This window comes from Camelus ferus, chromosome 5, assembly GCF_009834535.1.
Source record: "Camelus ferus isolate YT-003-E chromosome 5, BCGSAC_Cfer_1.0, whole genome shotgun sequence".
In the NCBI taxonomy this organism is placed as follows: domain Eukaryota; kingdom Metazoa; phylum Chordata; class Mammalia; order Artiodactyla; family Camelidae; genus Camelus; species Camelus ferus.
Genome location: NC_045700.1, coordinates 7761098 through 7784967, shown reverse-complemented (window position 1 = coordinate 7784967; position 23870 = coordinate 7761098). Strand labels below are relative to the sequence as shown.

The 23870-nt window shown below is 35.9% G+C and overlaps 1 protein-coding gene across 1 annotated transcript in view; it reads right to left on the bottom strand.

Moving 5' to 3' along the window:
- OCA2 (OCA2 melanosomal transmembrane protein) overlaps positions 1–23870 on the bottom strand; it is a 175198-nt gene that overhangs the window by 45282 nt on the left and 106046 nt on the right. Inside the window, 1 exon segment of the mRNA XM_032479273.1 lies at positions 9463–9590. Coding sequence (XP_032335164.1) covers positions 9463–9590 — 128 coding nt within the window.

Sequence of the window (23870 nt, the reverse complement as noted above, 5' to 3'; positions counted from 1 at the left end):
GTGAAAATTCTACCTGAGGTGCATCAGAACAAGAACACTGGGACCCCAATTGCCTCCACTCTGCTCAATTTTAGGGTGGAAATTTCACAGCAGGAGAGGCAAGCCTAGAAGACCAGACACTTCTGACCCCACCCAGTGCTTTCATCATAAAGCAGATGTGTCACTCCAAGAGAAAGAGGCCACTGCCCCTGCTCCTAGCTATTTAGCAGTGGCTCAGAGATTTTGCCCAGGAGGAGAGGCAGGAAAGAAAAGAGAGCTCTGGAACTCTCCCCAAAGGAACTGATTTTATTTAAAACAGGGTGTTGGGAAGTTCAAGCCTTAGGATGCTCTCAGAAACAATGGAGATTTGATGGTAAGCAATTAAGAGGAAGCTCTTATCTCCCTGAGAGTAACAAGATAAACTATAGGCCATCTAGTTTACCAGAGGGAACCAAGGAAAGAGCTAAGAATAACCCTTCTGGGGTCTGAACAAACCTCAAAGATTAGCCTCAAAAACTATCCCAGCAAAGGGAAGCAAATTTAACGGGACCACTCTGTGGAGAAATTTATGATCCAGGGCATTGTAAAAAAATACTAGAGCAATAATTTGGGAATTAGTGGAGCCTAACAGCTATGTATGATAACAGAGGTAAAAATCTTAATAGAAAGATCAGGAAAAGAGATAGTTAAAGAGACATATAAAAACAAATGGAAAATGGTATACATAAATACTACCTTCTCAGTATTTACATTAAATGTAAGTGGAATAAATGCACCAATTAAAAGGCAGATATTGGCTGAACTGATTTTTAATATGATCCAACTATATGCTATCCACAAGCAGTTCATTTTAGATTCAAAGACCCAAATATGTTGAAAGTAAAATTATGAAAAAATATATACCGTATTAAAAGAAAAACAAAAAAGAGTAGGCATGGCTATACTAATTCCAGACAAAATTGATTTTAAGATAAAAATTGTTTCAAGAGACAAAGGATGACATTTATAATGGTTTCATATAAATAAAATCCACAGCAACCCCCCTAGGGGGATGAATCAGCAGCCAGAGTTGCTAAAATACATTAGCTAAGGTTTCCAGTTTTCAGCAACAACAGGAAAATACAATCTATATTCTAGGGGGAAAAACAGTGAATAGAACTATCTGTAAGGTGGGCACAGGTGTCAAGCTTAGAAAAGACTTCCAAGCAGAATTTTAAATATGTTCGGAGAACTAAAGGAACCCATGCTTAAAGAACCGAAAAATGATGACAGTGATAGCATTAGGTAGAGAATATCGTAAAGATTATTTTTAAAGAGAATACAATGGAAATTCCATAAACTGAAAAATAGGAGTGAAATGAAAACTTTACCAGAGGAGGTCAGCAACATATTTCAGGTGATATAAAAAGACTCACTGAAAATGAAAATATATCAACAGAAATTATCCAATCTGAAGAACAAAAAGAAAAAAGAATGAAGAAATATGAAAAAAAATGATCAAGAACTGTGGAATACGAACAAGTGAACCAACATAACTAGTGGCAGTCCCAGAAAGAGAGACAAATACAGTATTTTAAAGGGAAAAAAGAAGGGAGAATAATGTCTTGGAATATTAACCAAAAACAACCCAAATACTCATTTGAATTTTTAAAAAAAATAATCTACAAATCTGAAAAATTCAAAGAAATACAAGTAGGACAAACACAAAGAGATCCACACTTAGATGCATCATAGTCAAACTATTAAAAGACAGACAAAAAGGTCTCAAAAGCAGCAACAAAAAATGACTGTATATGCATAGGGAAAAAATAATGATTAACAGCTTACGTCTTATAAGAAGTAATGGAAACCAGAGGGCAGTAGATGACAGATCTAGAGTGCTGAAAGAAAAAAACCCTTTCAACCAAGAATTCTATATTGATCCAGCAAAATTACCCCTTGGAAACGAAGGCAAAAATAAAGGCATTCATGTACAAAAACTAAGAGAATGTGCGGCTAACAGACCTGTTCTACAAGATATACTAAAGGACTTTCTTCAGACTGACACCATATGGCAACTCAAGTCCATACAAAGAAATTAAGAGCCATGGAAAGGTAATTACATACACACACACACACACATATATATACACATATACATATACATGTATATACACATATATATAAATAATATTGTGTGAATATATTTTTATATTCTCTTTATTTAAAAATATCATAAAATACTAACAATGATCATGAAACTGTACATTAGGCATATAACAAAGATATATGTGATAATAAAAGCACAAAGGAGAGAGAAAAAACTGGAGCTATGCTGGAGGAAGATTTATATATTTTACTGGAATTAACTTACTATTAATCTGAAGTAACTGTAATAAATTCAGATGCATGTTATAGGGGTTAATCCCTACATAACCAATAAGAAAATAATTCAAAAATATGGTGCAAAAAATAAACAAAGAAAAATATTTAAATGGTACCTAATAAAATATTTAGCACAAAGAAAGCAGTAAAAGAGAAGAGAGGGGCACAAAAGAAATGAGACATAGGAAAATGTCAGACATAAACCCAACCATATGAATAATTTTATTAAATGAGAATAGATTCACATCAAATTCAAATCAGAGAGAAACTGACAGACTGGATTTTTTTTTTGATGATAGCTCATGCAAGCAACCACCAACGAGGGCTGAAGTGGCTATATCATTGTCAGTCAAAATAGACTCTAACACAAAAATATTACTAAAGAAAAAGAGGAATATTTAATAATGATAAAAGTTCGATTCATTTGGATGATATAGTAATTATAAAATACATGTGCTTCACAACAGATCCTCGAGCTATATGAAGCAAAAATTGATACACCTGGGGAAAAAAATCATCAATTCAACAGCAAGAGTTGAAGATGTCAACATCCCTACTCTAAATAATTGATAGAACAACTACACAGAGTACAGGTCATGTATGAGACTTAAAACTATTTACAAGCATGACGTACCTGACATGTATAGAACCTGCCACCAAACAGCAGGATACATACACTTTTCAAGAACAAGTGCAGTATTCTCTAGGAAAGACAAAATGCAAGGCCATAAAGCATGTCTCAATAAAATTTAAACAACTGAACTGATGCAAAATATGTTCTATGACCACAACTGAATTAAATTACAAGTCAAAAACAAATAAATATAGGCAATCCTCAAATACTCGTGATTTAAAAAAAGACATCCCAATAACCCATGCATCAAAAAAGAAATTACAAGAAAAATTAGAACATACTTTGAACCAATTGAAAATGAAAATCCACGTAATTTAAAGGGACGTAGAGAAATGGTGCTTAGGGGAAATGTATAGCTTAAATGCTTATACAAAAATATAAAAAAGCTCTCAAGTTAATAACCTAAGTTTCTACCCTAAGAACAAATGGCGGAAAAAAGAGAACACTAAATCAAGAGCAAGTAGAATAAACTGTGGTGCCAACTGTTGCCTGCCAAGGCCCTTTGACTCCCAAACTTCCAGCCCTTAGACATCTGCCTGCTCCTCTCTGGAAGACAAAGTACATCCTTTCCTGACATGTGTTTGCCTTAACAGCCCTGGGAAATGGCTCACCTCATCATAGCTCACGCTGACTTGTCCCAGCCCACACTTCCTCTTTATCTGAGTCAAAAACCCCACCATCCTGCTGGTGTCAGCCCATGTCTCCATCTTACTGGAGTCATAAATCCACTATCCTCCCGTATACCAAAGCCCCTTGCATCACTTACAGCCAGTCAGAAATCTATTCCCCATCCCTTTGTGTTCACAGCCTCTTCCTCAATAAAAGACCCTGCACCTTCACAGTCTGGGCTCACACAGGCACCTCTCGTCTGTGTGGTCACTGGTGTCCATGACAGTGTACCTAATAAATTCCTTTCCTATTTTCACTCTTGGTCTTAACCACCTGAATACCAGCCCTCCATGTCCACCAACAGAAATGAAAGAATATTAGAGCCAATATGTGTGAGCACATCTGACTGTCCTTTAGGATTACCACATTCTGTTGATTCCTATTTTGTAATTGGCTTTATTCCTTTGATACCTATGTAAGTTTAAAAAGCTAAAGATCTAATCTGTTCTTAGAAACAATAATCGGTACATATATGTAAACTAAAAAAAAGGTGCAGTATCCTCTATGTATGTATTTACATGCCATATAATGCGTATGTAGTGTCAAACTGTAATAAAAAGAGCAGAAATCAATGAAATAGAAAACAAAAAAAATGTACAAAGAAAATCTATGAAATTAATCTGACCTCCAAGGCAGCAGGCCCAGAAACCTCACTGGCCTGCCTCTAGGCACCTGGATCTATCCAGAGGACCACTCAAATGAGAAGCTCCAGGTGGCAAAGGCAAGAGGAAACCAGGAACTGAGAGTTGGCTGAAAAGAAACTTGTTGGAAATGGATTTTCTTTCTGGCTAATTCAGGAGTCTGAGGAAGTTTTTCTCAGGCTGAGAATTTTAAGGACATACATGTCTATAACGGAAAAAGAGGAAGTTCATGAAAATATAAAATGTCTTTGTCAATGAGAGAATAGACATTTTTGGATGAAATGTACTACAAGCTAAAGCTTAGAAAGTAAGGTCTATAAAGGCTCCCAGCTAAGAAAAATAAAACATAATATGTTTCCAATTGAAGAGATTATCCAATGATTTAATATGGAAAAAAAAAGAAAATCAATGAAATTAAAATTTCCATTTTTACAAAAGATCAACAAAATTGTCATACTTTGCTTAGACAGATCAAGAAAAAAAAAGAGAAGACACAAATCACCAAAATCAGAAATGAAAAAGGAGCTATCACTAATGAATTTACAGAAATAAAAACTTACTATAAGGCAATATTATAAACAACTTATGCCAAAAATTAGACAACTTAGATGAAATAGTCAAATTCATAGAAGACAAAAATTACTAAAATTTACTCATAAAGAAAGAAAAAAATCTCCACTGACCAAAAGAAATTGAATTAGTGAAAACAAACACACAATTCTTTCCACAAATTAAATTCCAAGCCCAGATGGTTTCACTAGAAACTTTTATTGAGTATTTCAAACCTATCCTTCACAAACTCTTCTACAGAGAATACTTCTCAACTCATTCTGTTATACTCATTCAATGTTATGCTAATACCAAATCCATACAAAACATCCCATGAAAATAATAATACAGACCAATATCCCTCATGAATATAGATGCAAAAATCCTCAACAAAATAAAAGTAAATTGAACTCAACTACTTAATATACACCATGACCAAGGGAGAATTTATTTCAGGAATGCAAAGCAGACTTAATATATGAAAATCAGTTCATGTAGTATACCATATTAATAGATTCAAATTTATAGATTCAAGGTTAAAAATAATACAATCATCTTAATAGATATAGACAAAATATTTGGAAAAACTCCAATATATATTTCTGATAAAAATTCGCAACAAACTAGGACTATATACTAACTTTCTCAACCTAGTAAAGAATGTCTACCAAAAAAAAAAAAAAAACCTACAACTAACATTATGCATAATAGTGAAAACTGAATACTTGCCCCCTAAGGTTAGAAATAAGGTAGGGATGTCAATGGTCATGACATTGAACTTAGAGGTTCTAGCCAACAAGACAGGAAGGAAAAAGAGAAGGAAAAAGGAGGGTAGCTGGGGGAGAGCAGGGAAAGAGTGAGCTAGTTAAATGCATTCAGATCAGAAAAGAAATTAAAATGTCTTTATTTGCAGATACATGAAATAAAACTCTAAGGGATCCAAACAGCTACTAGACTAATAAGTAGGTTCAGCAAGGTCATAGGATACATGTCAATATTAAAGGATCAATCGTATTTTTATATAATGATAACATATAATTGAAATATAAAATTAAAAGAACAACTGCATTCAAAATAGCATCAAGAAGAATATAACAGACAGTTATAAATTTTACAAGAGAAATACAAAACTTGTAACAAAATTTTTAATTGCCCTTCAAAATGCACCATTAAGGAAATTAAAAGAAAGCCAAAGACTGGGAGAAAATATTTGTAAATCACGTATTTTATGAAGGATTTGTATCCAGATCATATAAAGGACTCTTATGACTTAATAAAAAGGAAACAATCCAAGAGGAAAATGGAGAAAAGATTTGAATGGAGATGGCTAATAACATGAAAAGATGCTGAATATCCCAATTCAATACCATTTCACACCTGCTAGAATGTCTACTATCAAAATGAAAGATAACATGCGATAGTAAGGATGTAGAGAAATAAATCCTGCTACATTGCTGGTGGGAATGTAAAATGATATAGTCACTATGGAAACCACTCATGGTAATTTCTTAAGAAGCTAAACTTATGATAAGACTTAGCATCTACCCAAAAGAAATTACAACATATGCTCACACAAAGACTGATACAGAAATACACACAAATTTTTGGATAATAGGCAAATAAAATATGGTATACCCATACAGTGTAATACTATTCAGCAATAAAACAAATTAACCTAAGATATATACTAGAACATGGATGAACCTCAACATCATTATTCTGATCTAAAGAAACCAGACAGAAAAAACGACACAGTATAGGAGTCCTTTTGGATGAAATGTACAGGAAAGGCAAATCAATAGATAGAAGAAAAAGATGAGTGATTGCCTGGAGCCAGAGTTGGGAGCTAGAACTGCCTATAAATAGGCATGAGGGGCATAGGGGATGAAAACATTTGAAATTTACTACAAAATATTGGATTGTACACTTTAAATGAGTGCACTTTATGATATGTAAGTTGTATTTCAATGAGCAGCTCTAAAGATTCCAATGTTTTACCCCACCAAGACAAAGAGAAGTAAAAAACTGAGAACAAAAATGCCAAATGAATACCAATTTACACCTGGAACAAACATGAGTTGAAGGAGGGACTTTCAAAGCCCAATCATGAAACAGCAGCCAGACTTTTCCCCTCCATATTCTGTGTGTTCAGTGTGGAAAGAGACCCAGAAGAGAAAGGGTGAACTTTTTCAGTAGGGAAGTGAGGAAGCAGAATATAAGTCATGACTCCCTGACAGATCTGGAGGGTCTACCTGAGTCACTTGATTACATCAACACAATTCATTATGAGTTAAAGACATAGACTTCAGTGATTCAAGAGACTCCTTCAAAAAATAATTAGAAAAAAAAAGTGTCAGAGTTTTAACAGAGAGAAGGATGAATATTAGATGAGTCTTCCATCAGCAAGTTAAGGTAATTACACAAGACATTAGGTATGCTTGAAGGGGTCCTTTGAGGAATAGTATTTTTTCTCCATGAGCAAAGCTTTGTATTTGAGAAGGACACAGGTTTATAAATCAAGTCTCAAGACTGAAAAGTATTGTGAATAATTTTATAACAATTGTAATTTAAATAACATATATTATTCCTTATTTTCTTTCATATAGTCGTTTCCATAACAGAATATTTACTTAAATGTTACATAGAATAGATCATCAAATTAATATTACCCTGTAAATTTTCTGTAACAAGTCATTTTGCTCCAAACCCAACTTAGAGCAAATTTTACTCTGTAGTAAATGAAATTAGAACAAGTTTACAAACCACAAAGGTAGTTAAAAAAAACAAAAGCAACCAGATAAATAATCTTATCAGATAATATTTAGGTGCCTGCGATAAAATATGGTTTAATTAAAATAGTCTAATTACAACCCCCATCATTTTCCACTTAGTGAATATGTGGAAAGAGTTAAATGTATAAAGAATCACAAAGACCCAGAATTGTCAAAGCAATACTGAAGAAAAATAAGGAAGCTGGAGGAATAACCCTTCCAGACTTCAGACAACACTACAGAGCTATGGTCATCAAAACAGCATGGTATTGGTCTAAAAAAAACAAACAGACATATCGATCAATGGAACAGAATAGAGAGCCCAGAAATGAACCCACAGACTTTGGGTCAATTAATCTTTGACAAAGGAGGCAAGAACATAAAACAGAGTAAAGACAGCCTCTTCAGCAAATGGTGTAGGGAAAACTGGACAGCTGCATGGAAATCAATGAAGTTAGAATGCTCTCCTCACACCATACACAAAAATAAACTCAAAATGGCTTAAAGACTTAAACATAAGACAAGACACTATAAACCTCTTAGAAGAAAACATAGGCAAATATCTTAGCAATATTTTCCTAGGGCAGTCAACCCAGACAACAGAAATAAAAGCAAAAATAAACAAATGGGACCTAATTAAACTTACAAGGTTTTGCATAGCAAAGAAAACCTAAACAAACAAATTGACAACCTACAGAATGGGAGAAAATATTTGCAAATGATGCGACTGACAAAGGTTTAATTTCCAGACTATATAAACAGCTCATACAACTTAGTAAGAAAGAAACAATCCAATCCAAAAATGGGCAGAAGACCTAAACAAGCAATTCTCCAATTAAGACATAAAAATGGTCAATAGGCGTGTGAAAAAATGCTCAATATCACTAATTATCAGAGAAATGCAAATCAAAACTACAATGAGGTATCACCTCACACCAGTAAGAATGGCCATCATTCAAAAGTCCACAAATAACAAATGTTGGAGAGGCTGTGGAGAAAAGGGAACCCTCCTACACTGCTGGTGGGAATGCAGGTTGGTGCAGCCATTATGGAAAACAGTATGGAGATTCCTCAAGAAACTAAAAATAGACTTACCATATGATCCAGCAATCCCACTTCTGGGAATATTTCCAGAAGGAACTTTAATTCAAAAAGATACATGCACCCCAACAGCAGCACTATTTACAATGGTCAAGACATAGAAACAACCTAAACTGACAGATGACTGAATTAAGAAGCTGTGGTATGTGTATACACACACACACACACACACACACACACACACACAATGGAATGAAAAATGCCATTTGCAGCAACATCAATGGACCTGGAAATTGTCATTCTCAGTGAAATAAGCCAGAAAGAGAATGAAAGAGAAAGAGAAATAACATATAATATCACTTAAATGTGGAATCTGGAAAAAAAAAAAAAAAGACAAATGCACTCATTTACAAAACAGAAATCGACTCACAGATATAGAAAACAAACTTATGGTTACTGGAGGGAAGGGGGTCGGAAGGGATAAATTGGGAGTTCGAGATTTGCAGGTACTAACTACTATATGTAAAATAGAGAAACAACAAGTTTCTACTGTAGAGCACAGGGAACTATATTCAATATCTTGTAGTAACCTAAAATGAAAAAGAATATGAAAACAAATATATGCATGTATATGTATGACTGAACTATTATGCTGTACACCAGTAATCAACACAACATTGTAAACCGACTATACTTCAATAAAAAGAATTAAAAAAAGACTTACAGACTTTGGGCTTTCTTCATACACTAAATGAAATATAAATCTAAAAATCAAGTAAAAGTTCATATTGTAAAAGTTCTACTAAAGTCTTACCTCCATCAGAACAAAGAGTGCTGCAAAGAATAGAAGGGTTGCCCATTCTACTCGGTGTAGAATTATCTCAAAATCATGGATATCAGCTAAAATTAGCAACCAGATGGCCCCCAGAACAGCTATCCACCCTGAAAAACAAATAAATGGAGTTATGGATGTACTTTAGTGGTTAACACACTAATTTTTATCTTAAAATTGCTTTTTTATTGAGTATAATTGATATTCTATAAACTGAACATACTTCAAAATGTACAAGTCATATTTTGCCAGTGTAGACATCCAAGTACCAAACACAATGATCCAGATAATGGACATATCCACCATTCCTGGCAGTTTACTCACGTCCATGTTCTTGTCTCCTTCTCCCTCCTCTGGCCACCCCACTTCACCCCCAGGAAACCATTCATCTTTTTTCTTTCATTATAGATGAATTTACATTTTCTATAAACGCAATCATACAGCATGCATTTTTTTGTCTGACTGCTTCCGTTCAGCACAATTATTTTAAGATTCTTCAGTGTTGATGTGTGGACCAATAGTTCATTCTTTGTTATTGTTTAGTAGTATGCCACAGTATGGTTTGCCACAATATACACACCCATTCACCACTGACGGACATTTGCATTACTTCCAAAGTTTGCCTATTACAAATTAATGTGCTATGAACTTTCATATACAATTACCTATATGTACATTACGCTTTCAGTTCCCTTGGGTAAATACCTGGGACTGGAATGGTTAGATCATATGATACGTTAGTATTATGGAATACTTATGTTTTAAGAAACTCTGAAACTGTTTTCCAAAATGATTGTAACATTTTACAGTCCCATCAGCAGTATATGAGAATTCCAGTTCGTCCGCATTTTCAACACTTTGCTCTTTTGATTTTTGACATTCCAAAGGGTGTGAAATGGTATCTCATTGTGGTTGCAAGTTGCATTTCTCTAATGACCAATGATGTTGAGCATCTTTTCATGTACTTATGTGCCATCCGTATATCTTTCGTGAAGTCTGTGTTCAAAGAGTCTGCTCATTTGTTTCTGATTAGAGCAAATAAACCCCAAAATAAGTAGGAGAAAAATCTGCTGGATCAGAAACCAATGAAATAGAAATTAGAAAAACTATGAGAGAAAAACAATGATACCAAAACTTGGTTCTTTGAGAAGATCAAGAAGATTGATAAAACCTAGCCAATATGAATTGGAAAAAAACTGGAAAGGGGGAAAATGCCAATATTAAGAATAAGATCAGTGATATGGCTATAGATTATACAAGCATAAAAAGGATACTAGTTTTGCATAGCTGCCATAATAAATTACCACAAATGGAGTGGCTGAAAATACCACCTACTTATTACATCATAGTTGTCATAGGTCAGAAGTCTGGTGAGTGCACCTGGGTCCCTGATCTTAAACTCAAGGTGTTGGCAGAGCTGCAGTCTTTTCTGGGGGCACCAGAAGAAAATCTGTTGCCTTGCTCATTTCGGAATGAAGACATAATTCAATTCCTTGCATGTGTAAAACTGATATCCCCACTCCCTTCCTGGCTGTCACCCAGGCGTTGTTCTCAGTTTCTAGAGCTCACCCACATTCCCTAGCTCATGACCTCCTTCCTCTGTCTTCAAAGCCAGTAATAGGGGGTCAGGTTGCTCTCACAGTTCCAATTTCCCCTGCCACTTCTTCCGTTGCATCTCTCTAACTGACTCTCCTCTCTTCCACTTCCACTTTTAAAAGCCTATGTCTTTACACTAGGTCCATCCGGATAATCCAGGAAAATCTCCCTATATTAAGGTTTGGAACCTTAATTCTACCTGCAAAGTCCCTTTTGCCATGTAACATAACATGCACAGGTATTAACATCAGGAATTAGGAGTTTGGACACCTCAGAGATACCATATATAGATTAATTTGGGAAGAATTATCATTTTAACAATATAGAGTCTTCTTAATCTATGAACATGGTATATATCTCCATTTATTTAGATCTCCTTTAGTTTTTCCTTAGAATGCTTTGTAAAAATCCCAGACTTCATAGGGGAATGCAAAGGACCTAGAATAGCCAACACAACCTTGAAAAAGAATAAAATTGGAGAACATATATTACCTCACTTCAAGACTTATTATAAAGCTATGTGAATCAAAGCAGTTCAGTATTACATCATTATAAGTCAAACTGATCAATGGAGAGTCCAGAAATACACCCACAAGTTAAAGGTCAATTGATCTTCAACAAAGGTTCAATGACAGTTTAGTGAAGAAAGAATATTTTTTTCCATAAATGGTGCTGCAACAATTGGAGATCCACATGCAAACACATTTTTTAACTTTCATCTGTTTATTGAATCATATTTTCAAAAGTCACTGTTAAGAAAAAGCAAAGACAAGTCACAGACTAGAAGAAAACATCTGTAAATCATCTGATAAAGGACTCATAACCAGGATACTTTTTTTTTAATTCTCAAAACTCAAAAATAAATAAACAACCCAATTTAAATGGTGACTATCTTGAAGAGACGCCTCACTGAAGATACAAGAATAGCAAACAAACACTTGAAGAGTTGCTAAATATCACTACCAATCAGGGAAATGTGAAGTTAAACCACAATGACATTTCACTATGTACTTTAGAATATATAATGTCAAAAAAACCAACCAAACTAAGTGTCGACAAGGATAAGGAAGGACTAGAAATCTCACATACTGCTGCTGGAATTGTAAAACAGTATTAACCACTTTGGAAAACAGTTTGGCAGTTTTCAAGAACTCATTCATAAATCCACTAAATGATCCAACAATTTCACTTTTCGGTATTATCCCAAGAGAAATTAAAGTCCATGATGATACGAGCAATTGAACACAGATGATCACCGCAGTTTCATTGTCATAATCAAAAAACTGAAACAATCCAAATGTCCATCAATAGGTTAATGGATGTACAAATTAGGCATATTCAAACCACTGAATACTACTCAGCAACAAAAAGGAACAAATTACTGATGTATGCTACCACATGGTTGACGCTCATTAATCGAATTATGCTAATTAAAAGATGCCAGATGAAAAAATATTATATATACAACTCTTTTCTATTAACCTCTAGAAAACGTAAGTAGCAAGCTTTGACAAACTGCAGCTTATGGGTCAAATCTGACCTGCTGTCCGTTTTTTATTAATCAATTTTTATGGGAACACATCACAACCACTCATTTACACAATTTCTGTGGCTGCTTTAGCGCCACTACAGCAGTATTTAGTATTTGTAACAGAAAGTGTATGGCCTTTGTGGGGTCCACAGACATCTGGCAGGTTCCTACTCCAAGGCCCCTCAGGCACCGGGCTGCTGCCCTCTAAAGATAGCAAAGAACAGTCCTGTCCCAGCACAGCCCTGCCTTAGCTGAGGTAAGGATCATCCATACGATCCCCGGAAGCCTGACCACCAGGAGCGGCCACAGCCCCTGACCACAACCCCCAGCCCCACCCTTTCACTGACCCCTCCCTTCCCTGCTACCTCAACATTAACCAAGCAGAGAATTGTGCATGAGCTGATCGTGCGCCCCCGCAGCCCCGCTCTCTGCCTGATGTCACGTAAGCACAGGGAGTTAAAGGTTACCCTCCCTTGTGAAAGACCTCAGCAATCGACCTCAGTGCTCGCACAGGCCACTCTCATCTGTGTGGCCTGCTACTGTCTCTGGCAGTGTACCTAACGCACTCCCTTTCTAGTTGCATCCTTTGTCTTTGGTAAATTCTTTTACCGCCGGTGCACCGGCCAGCTGAACCCCACAACAGCCTACAAAGCCTCAAATATGTATGATCTCTGGTCCTTTACAAAAAGCATGCCAACCTCTGGTCTACAGCAACAGAGAACAAATCAAAGACTGCCTGTGGACAGAGGTGCCGGGAAAAGTCAGGAAGGAGGGATTTCAAAGAGGCCCGAGGAAACCTTTGGTGTGACGCCTGAGCTCTGCTCTTCATCCGGGAGAGGGGTCGACACTTCACCCCTAAACGTGCAGTGTCTGATGCCAACTCTAAAGCTCACTGAACTTTATCAGAATATTTCTGCCATCTTATTGTTCATTGTAAATGTTTCTTGCAAAGTAAACTAAAAGTCGAAGAACTCGCTTTATCATCAGATTAAGGAAACAGCTGCACAAACTGATTTATGCTTGCTTGTAACCAAATGTGTATTTGATGGATATTTATGTATGTGGCTTTCATTAAACCAACACACAGGCAGCCTTCTCCCACCTTCAAGAGCTAGAGGCTGCTGTTGTCCACCAGAAGGACAGAGGGGTCCTCCAAGACCAACAAAGTGGATTAGGCCAGTTTGTAACCAGGAGAAGCAGAGAAGTGTTCATTAAAAAACAGAAAGGTGTTGAGACCTCAATTGTTTATCATCCTTGAGAAGAAAGATCTCTTGAATAAGAATTATTTGGGTGAATCAAATATCCTGTCAACCAACAATTCTTGACAATCCTCCACCTTCCATTTAAACTAACATTACAATTTTATACGTGCTGATTCCAATTTTTTCCATTACGCTTATTCTACCTTTGAGGGCGTACATATAGATTATTTTATGGAAATGACAGTTACTGCATATGACCTGTAGAATTTGAAGACACATATCCAAACTACCCCTCATCTACTACCATCCACCCTAATTTCTCTTTTCTAAAGTGTACCCTCTTCCATACTCTTGCAAGACCAGCCTTCTCACCATGTCAGAGGATGCTCCTATCCACCTGGTCCTCACTGAGTGTCCCCTTTAATCTGAACTCTTCTATGTGCCACGTTTGGAGGCCCACTCTGTGCCAGGCTCTGAGCTTAAGGGTTATGGCTGAAAACGTAAGCAGAATGCCACATGAATTTCAAAAGGGTTACCATCTGGTGGAGAACACCCAACTGTAAGTAAACAGTTATACTGAATGTAATAGTGTGTATACACACAAACAATGAGGGAGCAGACAGAAAGAGACTAACAAAATACAGTGTCTGAAGGAAGCTTTCATAAAGAAGGGGTATTCAGGCAAGATCTCAGAGGATGAATATAGACTTTCCAGGGAGAGAGGGAAGGGCACCCAAGACAAAGATAAAAGCACATCACAGAGCATTAAGAAGGAAGACGTCAGAGTGACATCAGCAAAAGGGTGGACAGGCAGTTCCACACTCCTGCCCTATGTAGAAATATATTAAAAAAAAAAACACACACACACACAGACTGTTGAAATCAAACTTTGTCAGAACTCTAGAAAAGAGTCAAATGTTTACAGCAACCAAGCAAATAATAAATCAAGAAAAAGGTAATTTCAAAATGGTAGGAAAACTGGAAATTGACACAACATTGTAAACTGACTATACTTCAGTGAAAAAAAAATGGTAGGAAAGCTCTGCGGCATTTTCACTTGCCCTTGCCCCCCTCCCCCTGCAACACTTCAGTGATCTTGAAGTGATGACAGCCTGTGTTCCAGAGTGAGACCCTGGTCCCTAGTTCAAAAGGAGAAGAGCAGACCTGATGCATAAAGTATCACGTCTGTCTGTTCTCATCTAAAGGAGTTCTCCAGAGCCATCCACCATTCAGACTGGGATTGTCATGTTTCTTTGTTTATTTGCTGTTGGTTTTTAGCTCCTGGCTATCAAGGATAATCTGTCAAAACACTAGTTGAACCCACAAAGGCACACAGATTTTGAGTGACCATGCATGACAAGAAATATAGTCTATGCAAAAATAGTTTGGGAAAGTCACAAAACAAATGAACTGCTACAGCCTTCAGTGATTCAAAATAAAAAGAGAAAAACGCTGGGTAAAGGAGAGATCCTGGTTTACAGAGGTACAACATTGTAACAAGCAAACGTTCCTTTTTCAACAACAGCATCACAAGGTATACAACAAAATGAGCAACTCAAGGGGCGCTATAGGAGCACCCAGAGATTCATCTTCCACCAAGAGCATCCTGGCTCTGCCCAACCCACACCTCTGCTCAGCGCCAGATCTGGGGCAGACAGGTCCTGGGAGAAGACTGTCATGGAGGCAGCCCAGATCTCAGGCAGCAGTGCAGCCACCTCAGTTCCTGCAGCCGCAACCTCTGGACCCCCAGCCGCAGCTCCAGTCCACACCACAGCCTTGCACTAGATCTGGGATAAACATAACAGGGAAAAGGATGCAAACTTGGGCTGTTTCTGAGCAGAGTCACAGATGCCGACACAGGTGGCACTTATGCACTCTGCCACTGCGTGGGCCTCACTTGCTTCAGCATTCACCTCCAGTGGGACACACTCAAATGCACTGGAACCTGGCAGAGCCTGAGCGTCAGGGCTTCTACTCCAACAACTAGGGAGCAGACCCCACCCCTGACAGGGCGGCAACAGGCATGGGGCAGAGAGGAAGTCCTGCCTCACATCCTGCACGGAATTTAGATTCACCAACACCAACCATACCGCCTATCAAAGGGATAACAACCAGCACATCCTGAAGAAAGACATAGTTTGCACCTGTATCAAATCCACCATGATCAAGTTGGATTCATTCCAGGGTCACAAGGATGGTTCAACATACGCAAATCAATAAATGTGATACATCATATTAACAAAAGGAAAGACAAAAAGACCACATGATTATCTCAACAGATGCAGAAAAAGCATTTGACAAAATTCAACATCCACTCATGATAAAAACTCTCACCAAAATTGGTTTAGATAGAACATATCTCAAATGTAATAAAAGCCATTTATGAGAGACCCACAGCCAACATACTACTCAACGGTGACAAGCTGAACGCCTTCCCACTAAACTCAGGAACAAGACAAGGATGCCCAATCTCACCACTATTATGCACCATGGTACTGGAAGTCCTAGCCACAGCAGTGAGGCAAGAAAAAAGAAATAAAACAGATCTAAATTGGAAGGGAAGAAATAAAAGTGTCACTATTTGCAGATGACACGATACTTTATACTGAAAACAATAGTGTTCACCCAGAACTATTAGAATAAATTAATTCAGCAAAGATTTTTGGGGGATATTCTTTTTTTGAGAGGCTAAACAAAGTTTATTCTAGGAAGAGTAACTCATTGAGAGATAAAACCATTTTAAAATATACACATATGTACTGTTCATTGTTTCTAAGAACAATTTAGAGCTTTAGCTTTTAAAACTTACATAGTTATCAAAGGAATAAAACCAACCACAAAGTAAGACTTAACAGAATGAAGTAATCCAATCATAAAAGACAGGTCAAATGTGCTTACACATATTCAAGATACCAATCAATCATCTAAGTTATAAATAATAAGCTAGTTCATTTGTGTCCTTTTTTTCTTAGATTCCACTTATAACCGATATCATATGGCATTGTTCTTTCTCTTTCTGACTTACTTCACTTAGAATGATGGTCTCCAGGTCCATCCATGTTGCTGCAAATGGCATTTTTTATGGCTGAGTAGTATTCCATTTTAAAAATTACCACATATTCTTTATCCAGTCATCTGTTGATGAACATTTGGGGTGTTTCCATGTCTTGGCTCTTGTAAATAGTGCTGCTTTTAATATTGGGGTACATTGTCTATTTGAATTATATTTTTCTCTGGGTATATGCCCAGGAGTGGGCTTGCTGGATCATATGGTAAGTCTATTTTTAGTTTTTTAAGGAGCCTCCATACTGTCCTCCATAATGGCTGCACCAATTTACATTTGCACCAACAGTGTAGGAGGGTTCCTTTCCCTTTTTCTCCACACCCTCTCTAGCATTTATCATTTGTAGACTTTTTAATAATGGTCATTCTGGTCGGTGTAAGATGAGATCTCATTGTAGTTTTGATTTGCATTTCTCTAACAATTAGTGATGTTAAGCATCTTTTCATGTGTTTGTTGGCCACCTGTATGTCTTCTTTGGAGAGATATCTATTTAGATCTTTTGCCCATTTTTTTATTGGGTTGCTTGTTTTTTTTTTATATTAAGGTGTATGAGCTGTTTGTATATTTTGGAAATTAGTCCCTTGTCAGTTGCATCATTTGCAAATGTTTTCTCCCATTCTGTAGGTTGTCTTTTCATTTCGTTGATGGTATCCTTAGCTGTGCAAAAGCTTTTAAGTTCAATTAGATCCCAATTGTTTATTTTTGCTTTTATTTCCATTACTGCAGGAGCTGGTTCAAAAAATATGTTGCTGTGATTTATGTCCAACAGTGTTCTGCCTATGTTTTCCTCTATGAGTTTTATAGTATCTGGTCTTAAATTTAAGTCTTTAATCCATTTTGAGTTTACTTTTGCATATGGTGTTAGAGAATGCTCTAATTTCAGTCTTTTACAGGTAGCTGTCCAGTTTTCCCAGCACCATTAGCAAAGATTTAATACACAGAAATCTGTTGCATTTCTTTATACTAACAATGAAATACCAGAAAGTTTTTTAAAAATCCCATTTAAACTGTGTCAAAAAAAAAAAACAAACCTAGGAATAAACTTAACCAAAGAGGTGAAAGTCCTCTACACTGAAAACTATAGAACATTGATAAAGGGAACTAAAGATGAATTAAAGAAAATGGAAAGATATGCCAAGCTCTTGGATTAGAAAAATTAATATTGTTAAAATGGCCGTACAACTGAAAGCAATCTACTATGCAATCTCTATCAAAATATCCAGGACATTTTTCACAGAACTAAAACAAATAATCCTAAAATTTATATAGAATCATAAAAGACTCTGAATTGTCAAAGCAATCCTGAGGAAAAAGGACAAAGCTGAAGGTATAACCCTTCCAGACTTGACTTTATACTCCAAAGCTACAGTAATCAAAATAGTGTGGTATCACCACAAAAACTGACACATAGAGCAGAGGAACAGATTAGAGAGCCCAGAATTAAACCCATATACCTATGGTCAATTAATCTATGATAAAGGAGGCAAGAATATACAATGGAGAAAAGATGGTCTCTTCAACAAGTGGTGCTGGGAAAGTTGGACAGTTACATGTAAATCAGTGAAACTAGAATGCTCCTCACACCGTATGCAAAAATGAACTCAAAATGGTTTAAATCCTAAATATTAAACATGACACCATAAAACTCTTAGAACAGAACATTGGACAAAAATCATAGCAATGGTTTCTTAGGTCAGTCTCCCAAGGCAAAATAAAAAAAGCAAAGATAAATAAATAGGACTTAATCAGACTTATAAGCTTTTGCACAGCCAAGGAAACCATCATCACAACGAAAAGACAACCTATAGAATGGGGAAAAAAATTTGCAAATGATGCAACAAGGGCTTAATTTCCAAAATATACAAACAGCTCATACACCTCAATTACAAAAAAACAAACCAACCCAATCAAAACAATGGACAGAAGACCTAAATAGACATTTTTCCAAAGAGGATATGCAGCTGGCCAAAAGGCACAAAGACATTCAATATTCAACATTGCCAATTATCAGGGAAATGCAAATCAAAATGACAATGAAGTATATCACCTCACACCTGTCAGAATGGTTATCATGAAAAAGAACACAGATAACAAATGTTGGCGAGGATGTGGAGAAAAGGGAGCCATTGTACACTGTTGACGAAAATGGAAATTGGTGCAGCCACCATGGAAAAACGTATGGGGGTTTCTCAAAAAACTAAAAATAGAACCACCGTATGACTCAACAGTTCCACTCCTGGGTATGCATCTGAAAAACACAAAAATACTAATTTTTAATGTTCATAGGAGCATTAATGACAATAGCTAAGATATGAAAGCAACCTAAATTTCTATCAACAGATAAAATGATAAAGAAGATGGTGTGTGTGTATACACACACACACACATATATACACAATGGAATACTACTCAGCCATGAAAAGGAATGAAATTTTGCCATTTGGAACATCATGGATGAATTTGGTGAGTATTATGCCAAGTGAAATAAGTCAGACAGAGAAAGACAAATACTGTATGATATAACTTACATGTGAAATCTAAAAAATACAACAAACTAGTGAATATAACAAAAAAGAAGCAGCCTCACAGATATATAGAGAACAAATTAGTGGTTACCAGTGGGTAGAGGGAAGGAGAGAGGGGCAATATAGGGTTGGTGGATTAAGAGGTACAAACTCTTATGTATAAAATAAGCTACAAGGCTATATTGTATGACACAGGGAATATAGCCAATATTTTATAACTATAAATGGAGCATAATCTTTAAAAACTGTGAATCACTATATTATACACTTGGAATGTATATAATACTGTACATCAACTATAATTCAGTTAAAAAAATTCTGACTTAAAAAAGATGGTATTTTTATTGCTCACAAAATATTTTAAAAAACACAATGAGATATTACTTCACACCTGTCAGAATGACTAGGATCAAAAAGACTACAAATAACAAATGGTGGTGAGGGTGTGAAGCAAAAGGAACCTTCATACAGTGTTGGTGAAAATGGAATTGGTGCAGCCACTATGGAAAGCAGTATGGAGGTTCCTTTAAAAACTGAAAATAGAGCTACCATATGATCCAACAATCACTCTCCTAGGCATATATCTAGAAAAGATGGAAACTCTCATTCAAAAGATTCATGCATCCAATATTCATAGCAGCACTATTTATAATAGTCAAGACAAGGAAACAACCCAAACACTCATCAACAGATGACTGCTGTAAGAAGATGTGGTATACACACACACACACACACACACACACACACACACACACACACACACACACTGGAATGTTACACAGCCATGAGAAAGAATGAAATAATGCCATTTGCAGCAACATGGGTGGAACCATAGATTATCATACTAAGTGAAGTAAGTCAGACAGAGAAAGAAAAATATCATGATATCACTTATATGTGGAATCTTAAAAAATAATATAAATGAACTTATCTACAAAACAGAAACAGACTCACAAACATAGAAAACAAAGATGGTTACCTTGGGGGAGGGATAAATTGGGAATTTGAGATTTGCAGATACTAACTGCTATATATAAAATAGATAAACAACAAGGTCCTACTGTATAGCACAGGGGACTATATTCAGTATCTTGTAAGTAACCTATAATGAAAAAGAATGTATGTGTGTGTGTGTGTGTGTGTGTGTAACTGAATCACCATGCTGTACACCAGAGACTAACACAACATTGTAAATCAACTATACTTCAGTTAAAAAAAAATGAAAGTGAGGACATTACTACTGACCTTACAGAAATTTTTTAATTTTTTAAAAAAATTTTAAGAGAATACTATTAATAATTGTACACCAACAAATTAGATAACTTAGATGAAATGAACAAATTTATAAAAACACAGAAATTACCTAAAGTGACTCAGAAATATAAATCTCAACAGGCCTAAAACAAGTAAAGAGATTGAATTGCTAATCAGAAAGCTCCCAATAAGAGAGAGTAGCGCAGTAGTGGCTTCACTGGAGAATTCTACCAAAAATTTAAAGAAGAGTTAAACCAAATCTCCTCAAATGCTTCCAAAAGCAGAAGAGGAAGAATACTTCCTAATTCATTCTAAGAGGCCAGCATCACCCTAATACCAGCCCAAATAAAGGCAGTAAAAGAAAAGAACGTTACAGATCATTATCCTTTATGAATATAGACACAAAAATCCTCAAAAAATGCTAGCAAACAGAATCCAACAGCATATTAAAAGGATTTATCCCAAGAGTGCATGGGTGGTTCAACATGGAAAAATTCAATGTCATACACCACATTAATAAATAAAGGGGAAAAAAGAACACAATTATCTCAACTGATACAGAAAAGGTATTTGACAAAATCCAACATCCCTTTATGATTAAAAAATACTCAGAAAACTAAGAAGAGAAGAGAAATTACTTTGTCAACATGATAAAGGAACTTTACAAAAAACCCATGGCTAACATCATACTCACTGGTCAAAGGATGAAAGCTTTTTCCTTAAGATCAGGATCAAGACAAGTATGCCCACTTTTACCACTTCTATTCAAAACTGACCTGGAAGTTCAATGCAGAGCAATTAGGCAAGAAAATGAAAGAAAAAACACCTGATTTGGAAACCAAGGAAGAAGTAAAACTATTAATGGGTGACATGATCCAGAAGAAAAAAATCTCAAAGAATCCAGAAGAAAACTACAGATATTTGCAGTGTATGAGTTCAACTCACAAATTTAGGTTGTGTTTCTATATACTTGCAATAATAATCTGAAAAAAATTAAGAAAGCAATTCCACATCAATAGCATCTAAAATATAGAATACCTGGGAATAAATAAACCAATAAGGAGACTTATACACTGAAAGTTACAAAATACTGCTGAAAGAAGTTAACAAAGACTTAAATAATTGAAAACACAATCTCATCTTCTCGAGTAGAGACTTAATATTCCTAACGTGTCAATACTTACCAAAGAGATCTACAGATTAAGTGTAGTGCCTTTCTGACACAAATGGAAAATCCAAGTCTCAAAGTCATATGGAATTACAAGGAGTCCCAAAAAACCAAAACGATCTTGAAAAAGAACTAAGTCAGAGAACTCATACTTTCCAAGTTCCAAGCTAACAACAAAGCTATAGTAATCAAAACAGTGCAGTACTGGCATAAGGACAGACAATGAGATAGAATTTAGAGTCCATAAATAGATCCATATATCTGTGACCAGTTGATTTTTGACAAGGCCACCGCAGCCATTCAATAGACAAAGAATCATCTCTTCAACAAACAACGGGATTTCTACATGTGACAGAATAATGTTAGACCTCTACCTCACACCATATACAAAAATTAACTCTGAATGAATCAATGACTTAATATAAGAGCTAAAACCATAAAACTCTTAGAAGAAAAGATAAAGGTAAATCTTCATGACCTTGGACTTGGCAATGGATTCTTAGATATGACACTAAAAGTACAATCAACATATAAAGAAAATAGATAAATTGACTTCATCAAAATTAAAAACTTTGGTGCATCAAAAGACATTACCAAGAAAGTGAGAAGACAACCTGCAGAATAGGAGACAATATTTGCAAATCATGTATCTGATAATGGTTTACTACGAAGAATATAAAATATATATAAAACTCAACAACAAAAAGACAAACAACCCAATTTTAAAATGGGTGAAGAACTTGAATAGGCATTTCTTTAAAGATATACAAACAGCCAATAAAGCATACAAAAAGATACCACTGTTAGTCATTAGGAAAATGCAAATCGGAGCCACAGTAAGATACCATTTCTCACCTACTAGGATGGTTATAATTAGGGCAAAAAAACAGAAAATAGCAAATGTTGGAGAGGAGGCAGAGAAATTGGAACCCTTACATATTTCAGGTGGGAATGTGTAATAGTGAAACTGCTGTGGAAAATAGTTTGCCAGGTACTCAAAAAGCCAAACACAGAATCACCATATGACCCAGCAATTCCACCCCCAGGCATATACTCAGAACAACTGAAATCAGGGACTCAAACAGCTAATTGTATACCCATGTTCATGGCATCATTTTTCACAACAGCCAAAAGGTGGAAACAACCCAAGTGTCCATCGACAGATGAATGTATAAACAATATGTAGCATATAAATACAACAGAATATTTTTCATATTTTATTTTCATGAAAAAGAATGAAGTTCTGAGATATGCCATAACACAGATGAACCATGGAAACATTATTCTAACTGAAAAAGACCAGACACAAAAGGGCAAATATACAATTCCACTTATATTAAATATCTAAAATAAACAAATTCATTAAAAGAGTAAGTAGATTAGGCGGTTACCAGGAGCTGAAGGAAGAGAGGAAGAGAATGAGGAATTACTGCTTAATGGTTATAAAGTGTCTGGGGTGATGAAAACTTTTGAACCTCTGATAATGGTTATAAAACATTGTGAATGTAATTAACACTCACTGAACTGTACACTTAAAACTGATAAAATGACAAATGTTCTGTGATATATCACATATATATTTTTACCACAATAAAAAATAAAAGAAGAAAGATGTCCTGCTTGGGAAGTGCATTGTCACCTTGCTTGTGTGAGGTTGATCAGAAGGCCTTATATAGCATGCAAAGGTTTGGGGACCTCGTTCTGTAGACAGAGAGAAGTCACTGAAGTTTTCTAAGCAAAGGAGCTGGAGTGCCATGCCTTTTCCATCTGCCTACCTAGACTTTATCAATTTTCTCTGAATGCTCCAGAGCACCCACCGCAGTACTGAGGACAAACAGTTGCCTTCCCTGATCCATCACACCTGATGGTTGATTCCTTGATTTCTCCTCTAAAGATGCCTTGACAGCTCATCAGATCTTTTCTTTAAATTCTCAGTAAGAAAAAAATGGACCAATTGCCCTTTCCCCAGGTGATGCTTTTCTACAACCATAAGCGGCATCCCGTTGTTTGCTCTGCTCTATGACAATAAGAATCTCTCCAAAATCAGTAA